We start from the raw sequence: 10,940 nt of genomic DNA, 5'->3' as shown, positions 1-10,940 counted from the left end.
TTTATAGTTAATCGATAATTATCGAAATGGTAATCGACGGTTTTCTCACCACTAGAAAACACCCGAATTAGCTTGTGGCAACACTGCAAATTGGAAAAAGAAAGAAAAAAGAAGAGTGACTAATATATAATTAATTGTAAGCAATTTGTTAGAAAGCAAACCATTTAGAATTTGGAGCACATCTCCATCCCAGTGGTTGGGGCTAATTTATACCAGAAGCAGCAATGTCCTCGCTGTCCGCATCGGCGGAGAATGTGTCCACCCTTGGCATCGGTGGTGGAGGAGGTGGCCAGGATTCCAATTCACATCATGATGGAGGTTCCAGCATGTGCCTCGAACTGGCTCTGGAGGGCGAACGTCTCTGCAAGGCAGGTGACTGTCGGGCAGGAGTGGCTTTTTTTCAGGCAGCCATCCAAGCAGGAACCGAAGACCTTCGTACCCTCTCCGCCATTTACTCGCAACTAGGCAACGCCTATTTCTATCTGGGCGACTATGCGAAGGCAATGCAGTATCACAAACACGATTTGACACTGGCCAAGTCCATGAACGATAAACTGGGCGAGGCCAAGTCGTCGGGTAATCTCGGGAACACGCTCAAGGTTATGGGACGCTTTGATGAAGCTGCCATTTGCTGTGAGCGCCATCTGACCCTGGCTCGTCAGTTGGGCGATCGTCTGTCCGAGGGCCGAGCTCTCTACAATCTGGGCAATGTCTACCACGCCAAGGGCAAGCACATGGGTCAGCGTAATCCCGGCAAGTCCAGCGATGAGGTGAAAGAGGCCTTGGCCAAGGCTGTGGAGTATTACCAGGAGAATCTCAAGTTAATGCGGGATCTCGGTGATCGCGGAGCCCAGGGCAGGGCTTGCGGGAATCTCGGAAACACATACTATTTGCTTGGCGATTTCCAGGCCGCCATTGAGCACCATCAGGAACGACTTCGCATTGCCCGTGAGTTTGGAGATCGAGCAGCGGAGCGGCGGGCCAACTCCAACCTGGGTAACTCTCATATCTTCCTCGGTCAGTTCGAAGACGCCGCCGAGCACTACAGACGCACCCTGGCTCTGGCAATGGAGCTGGGTGAGCGTGAGGTGGAGGCCCAATCCTGTTACAGTCTGGGCAACACCTACACGCTCCTCCACGAATTCACCACAGCCATCGAGTACCACAATCGACATTTGGCCATAGCCCAGGAGCTGGGCGATCGCATTGGTGAGGCCAGAGCATGCTGGTCCTTGGGCAATGCCAACTCAGCCATTGGCAATCATGACAAGGCTTTACAGTATGCCGAATCGCACTTACAGTTGGCCAAGGAGCTACATGATCCTGTCGGGGAAAGCACGGCCCGGGTTAACATCTCGGATTTGCGTAAGTTGCTTGGACTGCCCGAGGCAGAACATACGACCACAGAGGAGGAGCGTTCTAGTAATTCAGATCATTCGGCGGCCAGTGGTCATCATTCCGATAACTCGGAGAACTCCCAGGGGCGAATGGTAATGGATAATAAGATACATTTTTATCGACTTGGATTCTTATGTTTCTCTTTCGTGTGTCTCTAGGTTCGCGTTCGTCGTCAGAGCATGGAACAGTTGGATCTGATCAAGATCACTCCCGATGGCAAACGTCTGCAAGACGACAAACGCAAGCCAACAGCCAAGGAAGATGACTTCTTTGAGATGCTCTCGCGTTCGCAGTCCAAACGCATGGATGACCAGCGTTGCTCTATCAAAATCAATCCTGTTGGCGGAGCTACTGCAGCTTCAGCGGCAACAGGAGCCATCCGGAAGCCCTTGGTGCAGCAGAATTCTTTATTTGTGGATCCAACCAATTTGCCCGGCCTGAAATCACCCACAGCGGGCAATCCCCCATTGTCCAGGAGTGCCACAACCACCCAGCAGCCAGATGATGCTTTCCTCGATATGCTCATGCGATGCCAGGGTTCGCGTCTCGAGGAGCAGCGTTCCGAGTTGCCACGACCAAATGTAACCATGGATGCCGAGGCACCACCTCCACCCCAGGGACCCGAAGCAGCCGGGGCTGCAGGGACAGCTGACAATCGTGGTCAGTCCGGGAGTCGTGGGGCGACAGTGCCCGATGAGGATTTCTTTTCGCTTATCATGAAGGTTCAAAGCGGTCGCATGGAGGATCAACGTGCCTCCATACCCTTTGGCGGTTTTCGTAATGCTAATAATAATAATAACAACAATAATAATAACAATGGAGGTGCATCCGGAGCAGGAGCAGCCAAATAGATACGTCCATCAACCAACCGCTCCCTTTCACTATCCCCTCCCATACACACACACACACACATTTTCATGCATCCCATTTATATTTCTATTCAAGGTCCATATTTGGACTAAGCTAAGCTCTAACCCCATTTACAATCCAATCTATATTATTGAATAGGACTTTTTTATAGCCTTTCTAAGTGAGTGAGTAACCAATCAAGCAGTAACCAAAAAACAAAAGAAAAATAAAAAGATTAGGGATTAATGCTCTTCCAATCACACACCCGTTCCAATGGATATTTAAATCTAGCTTAAGCCGATATTACAAATAGTCCACAAACTTTGCTCATTATATACAAGAATAAGAATGAAATTATTTACCAACACGATATCTTCTTATAATGATAACTGAATTATCTGAAAAAGACCATCTGATATCTGATTTTGGCGGCTTGTCACTTGAAGTCGAGTTTACTCAACCTGTAGAAGTTTCCTAAACCCCCCTCTCTCTCTCTCTCTCTCTCTTACTAGAGTAAAATCTTTTAACAATTAATTTATAAGATATATATGGTCTGAATCACTACTAAAATACTAATCAAAATGGCTCAAAAACAACAAAAATTGAAAAAAAGTCTAGAAATAGTTAAATACAAAAATCGCATTCTCTTACTAAAAGTGGTAAAACTCTTCAACTAAAAAAAAAAAACTAATGAAATTACTTATATTCCATTCTCTTATTTTAAATGTAACAATTTATGTTCTCTTTTAATTTCATATAGTGTGTAAAAGTTTTTCCGCACACATTTATATTTAAGAAACCACTCACACACACAGCTGTAACTGCACACACACACACACAAGTTTTCCAATTGTATCTACATAGTATTGCATTTCTTTCCACCACAAAAACAAACACACAATTAGTTGACTAGGAAAACTCTAACAACAAATTTTTTTTGTTTAGTTGTTAGTCATTACCAAAATGCGTTCCAAAAAAAGGTTTCTCTTTACGACCAGAAGGACGCCACTCCAATACGTATTACAGATCTATATATATAATATATATTGAACAAACCGAAACGGATCATAGAAAAAAAGTTGCATGAAATGAAGCCAAAACTTATAAATGTTATAGGTAAAAATGATCCCCAAAATGATTATGATGATGATCAAGATGATATATACCACTTAAATATATATATACATGAAGTATATGTAATGTATTATTAAATATTAAAACCAAAACTGTTTGCTGACTAAATTTAGTCTCAGTGAGTATTGTTTTAAATTGACGATTGGGGGAATGAACGATTTTTGCTCTAGAATTTGTTCAGTTTTAAAGCTTTATTTATAAATTAATCGTCTTAAGCTAAGTTCTTGGCTTAATTTCAGGGGGTTCGATCGATTCGCTAGATTCCGTTCTATGTATTTGGTATATATATATATATATTTGGTGGAATCTTTTAGACTACCCCTAATATATTTACAATTTTATTAAGGTTTCTTTAAATAACTTAAAAACAAAAACAAACCAATTCCCTACGCCTTGCCCACTCCCCCCTTAATACTCTCCGCATCGTTGGCAGCCATCACGAAAATGGGAGCCGAGTAGTCCAGAGTCTTGTCCCCGGGATAACCTGTGCCCGTCGCATAGGCATTGTAGGCATTCTGTTGGCCCATTTTGTTGCCTCGTCCCCGCTTGAGCATCACGTAGACCACAAAGATGCTGACCAGAAAGGCCGAACTGGTGGCCATAATGAAGAGAACCAATTGAATGGACTCATCCTGTGCTGTTGCGGCTTGGGCCATCGGCGGAATTGCACTTCGATGGACGAAATGAGAGCGAGTGATGTCGGGACGAAAGTGTCCACCGGCTAACTGGAAATGTCCGGACGTAATGGCCTGTTCAATGGCAAAGGCAATGTCCACTTTGTCCGCCTGATGCAGTTCGAAACGCACAATCACAGAGCCATCAAAGTTCTCCTGGACACGTAAATTCTCGACGGTTTCGCCCAGGAGTTGCTGTAACTCCAGACGAACTGTGTCATAGACATTACGAACACTTCGACCGCTCGTATTCGTCATGTGCAGCTCAATGGACACCGCCTCGATGGCAACTCGGTGGCATTTACGATCGCCCTGGCCAAAGACTTGGCTAGCCTGGAGTTGATTCCCAGCAGCATCGACACACCAGCAGCTGCGTCCATTGCACTGTAGAGGTCGGAAGGCGCCGTCCTCGTCACATATCACTGGGAAGGTTGCCGTTTTGGCCAAGGCACGACAACGAGTTGTCTTCAGCTCCATGCGTTTCAGAGGGGGCAGGGATTCCACAGACAATTGCGAATCCAGGAGTGAATTGGCCATTTCCAAGACCCTTTCGGTGGCCGTTAAGGGCTCTTCCAATGCATCAAAATCCAAATTATCGTTGCTTACATCATTGAGTTGAGTTAGCTGACCAATTAGCTGCTCCATCAGCGGATCACCCAGATCGAAGTTCTTGCGATTACGAGCTTGGCGACTATTGCACACGGGTTCCATGTCCCGGGTCAGGCTGCCTTTGAGAGGAGCGCCCTTTTTATCGGCACACCAGCAAACACCATACGGACTAGCCTCGGGACCAGCAGCAGCAAAAGCCCGACTGACAATCTCTGTAGGAGCGGTATTCATTCCCTGCGGTTGGGGTTGCTTGCCCAGACACTGAACGGGACTCCAGTGGCCGGTAATGGGATCACAACGTGGCTGGAACCAAACAGAGGACGAAGAGTGGGCACTTCTTTGGGCGGCTAGACTATTCTTCAGTTTCAATCTCTCGCATTGGGTGAGCACTTGAGGGAGGTGGAAAAAGATGTCAGTTGTGAGGAGTGGAAGAGCAGAAGAATCGACTTACCTGGACACACGGAATTGCAGGCTAACTCATTGTGGAACAGATTCTTTGTCTGGCATGAGGGAGCAGACTGGCCATCAATCACCACGGACACACACTTATTGGCCTTGGGACTGAAACGATAACGGGTAGAATTCTTCTCTGTGGTGCTAATGGCAAGGCATCCACTGTCCATGGACTCAAAGCAAACATCACGGGTCTTGGAGCAGCAGACGCCTCGATTGCTAACCGGATTCAGCTGGCAGGAGTGGGTGGTGGGGCAGGCCTCGTGTTCGTTGTGTGGGCCGCAACTGACATCGAGTTCGCCCTGTTGCAGGGGATTGCCCTCGGGACAAACGGAAGCACGTTTCGGCACACAGATGGGCATCTTGGGGCATGGACTGTCCACACAATCCACGCTAATCAGTTGGCACTCCTCGTGACTGGCACAACTGAGCTCATCACAATAGTTTCGACACTGACAGGTCGGACAACCATTCTCATCCACCTGATAGCCACTCTCGGAGCACTGAAGATCGCACTTCGAAAGTGGTGGGCAGGCGAAACTGGAGTTCTCCTTGCAAACAGGTGTGGCTGGTAGATGGACCCTAGTTCCAGGCATTATACTTCCATTCTGTTGATCCACACACCAACAATTGCCATTGGGGGAGCATTGGATTTGCTCCCAGCGGCCATATTCCGGAGTGCACTGGGCCACAGACATTTGACGAGCCGGAATACCCAATTCCGAGCTCTGATGCAACTGAATGGCCTGAAGATGCTGACAGGCAGTCTTTAGTTGGGGTTCCACGCACTGAGTTCCGCATCCATTCGAACAGCAGCGACGTGTCCCATCACAGTGGGCATCGGTGCGGCATTCATAGGCACAGGTATTGGCATCTAGATTATCCGGACCGGGGGGAACCAAATAGGGACATTGGCCCGCCTTGCGTGGCAAACACGCCGGCACTGGGGGACAGTATTCACCCTCACAACTGACGTCAACAATCCGACACTCCTTGCCGTCGCCGCAACTGACATTCTCACAGGGATCACGGCACTGACAGGCAGGACAGCGTGTCTCCGAGTCCAAAGCAAAGCCATACTCGCAGCCCATGCGACAGGTCAGATCCAGACAGTCTAGTTCATCCCGCAACTGGACACAAGTCTCATCCGTTACATTGAATCCGCGAGAGCGTGGTATTTCCGTACCAAAACTATCCACACACCAACACTGCTCCACTTCCATTTCGACTAGTTCCTCTTCCAATGCACCTCCTGCTCCCGAACTGGGTCGCTTGGTGGCCGAAGCCACCTTCTTAAACTCCGTTTCGAACAATTGGCCCAATCCCTGCTGACGTTCCGCCCCCAAGTCAATGACCTTGGCACTGCGTGCCATCACAGGCTCTGCTATGTGCACCTTCAAAGCACTGTCATCGACGCGGTAAAGCTTCAGGCGCTCGGCATCTCGACGAGATCTCTTGTTTAGGAGCAGCATTCGCATCCGACGAATGGTGTTCTCTTCCAGGATTTTTCGTTGTTCGGCCCTTGTGACGCGAATCTTTCGCAGTTGACATTGCCTGGCCTGATAGTCGCCATCTTCATTGCAACGAGGCGCTGGCACAGCCAATTGCATGCCCTCCTCGGTGCCCTCCATGCGTTCGGAGAAGTCTCTTAGGTATTCACACACTGTAAAGAAAAGTGGAACGATTAGAGGCAGGTTAAAGTAATCAATTTGCCTACTTACTGGTCTGTTGCCGTCCTGATCCCTGCTGATCTTCTCCTGCACTAGCGGCAGTCGTCTCCTCCTCTGGCAATGGGCAGCACACACTCTCAGTCTCGCGATGCAATTTGGTGCATTTGTATTGATCTGGACACATGATGCGATTAGTCATGGAGCGACCTTGCTTGGATTCGGCCTCTGGTTCGGTGTCAAAGAAGGCTGTTGGCTGGAAACTGCGTCCTTGCCGCTGATCCTCAAAACAATACATCACCTCACCCGTCGCCGTATCCGAGAGCGGAGTGCCCACATCACAGGGATTCGAGTAGGCCAAGTCGGGCTTACAGACGGGCCAAGAGGCGCACAACGAAGAACCAGATTCACAGAGGGGATCAGTGGCCACTTCGCAATGGGAGCCGATGGAGCATTTGAAGCCCTCACAGGGCTCCGAGCACTCGCAGCTGGGGCATCCATTGTGATCGTTCTGTGGAGTGGAGGGGGAGGGAGAAAGAGTCAGTAAGGATTAAAAGGGACAACCCAATTGGCGTTACTCACCTTGAAGCCATATTCACATACAGCGGCACAGATATTTGTGTCGCACTGTTCCATTTGGACACTTCGGGCATAGGAGCGACTAATCATATTCTCCCAACCATCGCAATTCACGTTGTTCGCTGCTCCCATTGTCTCCTTGATCTTGTGTCCCGTGCGTGGATCCACACACCAACAAACCAAGCCATTTCTTGAGCACTGCCTGGGCGAGAATTGCCCACCCGGACCATTGCATTCGGGGACATATCCACGTCCCTCGCGTTCATTCACTGAAAGCAAATCGGCCAGCGCCTTTGCCTGATGGCATCCGGTCACATTGCTCGGCTGTTGGCAATTAAATTGACATCCCTTGCTGAAGCAACACTTCTCCATGTTACGGCACTCGAGATCATGGGTGCAGGCGGTTCCGCAAATGTAACCAGTGCTCTGGGTATACGGTGTTTGATCTGGTGCAGGGCAGATGCCAGGTTTCTGGAAGGTTAAAGCACTGGGACAGCAGACGCCATAGTCGTTGCCGGATTCCACCATGCATTGGTAAAGCGGTGGACACTGGGGCTTGCCCGGCTCTTGGCCACACAAAAAAGGTCTTGCGCTATCCTCAATGGACAGCGGCATTCCGGCGGGACAATAATTAGCCAGAGATCGAGTCTTCTTGCATGTGGGCAGCGGTGGGCAAGGTTCCGATTTACATTGCACTTCCTGCAGCTGACACGACTGTCCATTGGGACATTCTAGACCATCGCAAGGATCCCGGCAGCGGCACACCGAGCACCCGGTCTCCGTATCTCTGGCGAATCCCGAAGGGCAGAACATACGGCAAGCTGATGCTGTGCAATGTTTCGGCTCCTCGCAGCGTACCCCAGTGCGACTTTCATTTCGCGTTCCTGGCAACTCAACGCCATACTCATCAATGCACCAGCAATCTTTGCCAGCTCGCTCATCCACGCACTGAATGGCATCAAATTCTCCGCTCTTCTTGCAACGAGGTATGCGTATACCTGCAGCTCCTCCCTCCAGAGCCTTGGCTCTACGTGTCTCCGCCCGCCTTAGATGTTGACATGCTGTCAAATTGGCTAAGAAAGTAAACAAACAAAAAATTAGGATGGCATTGCAAAAAACGAATCTATCTACGGGAAGGGAAGGAAGCTGGAATTATCTTCCTAGAGATAGATACTCAATACTTTCAAAGAATGGGAAACTTTTGCCTGTATTTTCGTACACTCTACTTTAAATTTCTAGTTTATCTTCTCATTTTGCTCCTCGCAGAGCTTTCTATGTCTATTTGGTTTCTTCGTTTAAAAATTTCCCTGCATTTCGTGCGTTTTTCAAAGATTGATGGCCGTCTCCGTCGTTGACACACTTTCATGTTATTCAACTGCCAAAACCCCAGAAAACCAAAGACAGAAAGCCTAAACCCAATCGAACAAAATGTCGCTACGTCAATTTCACTTTTATTTTTCGAACGCGTGACGCGTGCTTTGAAATTCATATGAAACGGCAAAAATTGAAATTAAACAACAATAAAACAAACAAAAACGAAGAAGAAAACAAAACGAATAATATTAAATGGAATTGGCCGACGGCAACATGACTAAAAAATTGTTGTCTCAGGGCCAAAATTAACGCATTTGAATGCTCTTTGTATGCGAAAAGCGCAAAAATTGTTTGCCTTGTTCATGTCTCAACTTGGTCTCGGGATGCTATGAATATTCTGCTTTGTTTGCAGATTAATGGATGACTACGACGACTACGATGACTTCTTCGTGTTATGCAATTAGCGAAGAGGCGCACAGGCACAGGGGTAAGGGAAGCTAAACGCATACGCAATGTTGCCTTTTCGGTTGAAGTCATTGTTGCCATTTGGCCATTTCCTATGCACTTATCGATACACATTTAATGCAGCTTATGTAATAACAAACCTATCTCATTTCTTCTCTCTCATCAAGCTTTGACCTTATCACAAAGTTCACATCCGTCATGTAACCAAAAAATAAAGTTTATATAGGGAATTCTGCAATAGATTTACATTTGTTGGCCTTTTATCAGTATAAATTTTAGAGTAATTTCTTTTATAGCCTTTTTGAGACATTTTTGGACCGCTCTGGTTTACATAGTTTTGGTCTTATCCCTGGATTTGCTCTATTCTTCACACTAAACAATAAAATAATGAGCTAAGAGAGTTTTATAATTCATCCACCATCTAATGTATATATTTTTTTTCAGATCTAAACTAACTAATTAGCTGAAAAAGCGAGTTCCTAGCAATTATTGTGCAGATATTGTCCATATATTTATCGAAGAGTCGGCATAGTCACGACTTATTGTTTTATTTTTAGGCCAATTGTGCAGTTTTCTCTTGAAAATTGAATGAAAGTTGTGTCAGTTGTGAGTATTATGTTTTCGGACTGAATAATTATTGTTTGTATCAAATGAAAATGAACTTTTTGGTGAATGAAAACAAAAAGACTCATACACACACCAACAGATAGTTGCCTGACAACTGGCAATTAAATCGTAAGATAATAAACCGACGGTTATTCTAGCCCCCAAGCCAAAACGTAAAAAACAAAACCAAATCAAGTTTGTCGCTTAAGTCTTTCGTTTCGTATGAGGAAGGGGGAAGGGTATAGAAGACAACAACCACAAAAAAAAAACCGTAACGAAAACGAAATCAAATACAAGAAAACTGGAAACCTAGAGACAACTCCGCACTAGCCACATTGTCTGGCCCGACAGAATTACCCGAAGAAGGAGGAGGATGAGGCGGAGAAGGAGGAGGAGGAGCTGGCTGACTGACTGACTGAGTGACCGACTAACACAACAACTGGAAGCACAAAGTTTCTTTAGCCTTTTGTTTCCCTTTTTTCACGCTCTTCTTGCAGTTCTTGTTGTTGTACTTGGCTAGTCTCTTAACGGTTTCGCATTGCTAAGTCCATTTGAAGTTCGTGCTCTAAGCTAAGCGTTTTTTAATGATGGCGTGCTATATTTAGCGCCTCTGTTTTTTTTTTTTCAGTTAGTCTTTTGGTTTTTTTGTTTTTTTTTTTAATTCTACACGAAAATTTCAACACAAAACGCTAATTACCCGACCGCACAGCAACTTTTGCAACTGCAATTGCTTTGCTCCCAAAAAAACAAACAAACAAAACGCCTCCAAAAAGAGTTCATTGACCAAAAAAGACCTAAAATAAAAGGAAAGAATATGTATTCTAAAAAGTCATTGACTCTTACTTACCATTTGTGCGCTTGGCATCCGAAATTTGCAGCATAAGAAATCCCATGAGCAGGCAACATGAGAAAAGTTTGAGCCAACGTTGATCATATTGGGCCATATTCAGTGCATACACGTTCCAAAAAAAACAAAAAAAAAACACAACAATACGGCCAAAAACCGAAAAATTTCCTGTTTGTGGCAGCTGCAAAAAAATAAAAAAAAACACCAACAATGAAGTCAGTTTTTAAGAGAGAGAGCTAGCCAACAAACAAGCGGCCGAGTTGGGTGAGTAATTTCTGGTTACGTTTGACGTCACAGCATTTGGGGAGATGAGAAATTTAAATATTTATTTATGGTTAGATACTT

General features: G+C 46.2%; 2 protein-coding genes across 2 annotated transcripts; one reads left to right on the top strand and one right to left on the bottom strand.

Moving 5' to 3' along the window:
* Positions 1-50: 50 nt before the first annotated feature.
* On the top strand, positions 51-2,617 carry LOC6647064 (G-protein-signaling modulator 2). Its single transcript, XM_002069845.4, has 2 exons — positions 51-1,490; positions 1,557-2,617. The coding sequence occupies exons 1-2, from the start codon at positions 225-227 to the stop codon at positions 2,247-2,249; spliced, it is 1,959 nt and encodes a 652-aa protein (XP_002069881.1). The 5' UTR covers positions 51-224; the 3' UTR covers positions 2,250-2,617.
* A 985-nt stretch (positions 2,618-3,602) lies between these two features.
* LOC6647065 lies at positions 3,603-10,738 on the bottom strand. Its single transcript, XM_002069846.3, has 5 exons — positions 10,596-10,738; positions 7,367-8,436; positions 6,839-7,295; positions 5,116-6,780; positions 3,603-5,053 (listed from the first exon to the last, which is right to left on the bottom strand). Exons 1-5 carry the CDS (start codon positions 10,690-10,692, stop codon positions 3,768-3,770), a joined length of 4,575 nt encoding a protein of 1,524 aa, XP_002069882.1. The 5' UTR covers positions 10,693-10,738; the 3' UTR covers positions 3,603-3,767.
* Positions 10,739-10,940: the final 202 nt, after the last annotated feature.

This window comes from Drosophila willistoni, chromosome 3R (assembly GCF_018902025.1).
Source record: "Drosophila willistoni isolate 14030-0811.24 chromosome 3R, UCI_dwil_1.1, whole genome shotgun sequence".
NCBI classification, from domain to species: domain Eukaryota; kingdom Metazoa; phylum Arthropoda; class Insecta; order Diptera; family Drosophilidae; genus Drosophila; species Drosophila willistoni.
The sequence above is the reverse complement of the archived record's forward strand: the minus strand, read 5'-3'. Positions and strand labels throughout refer to the sequence as shown.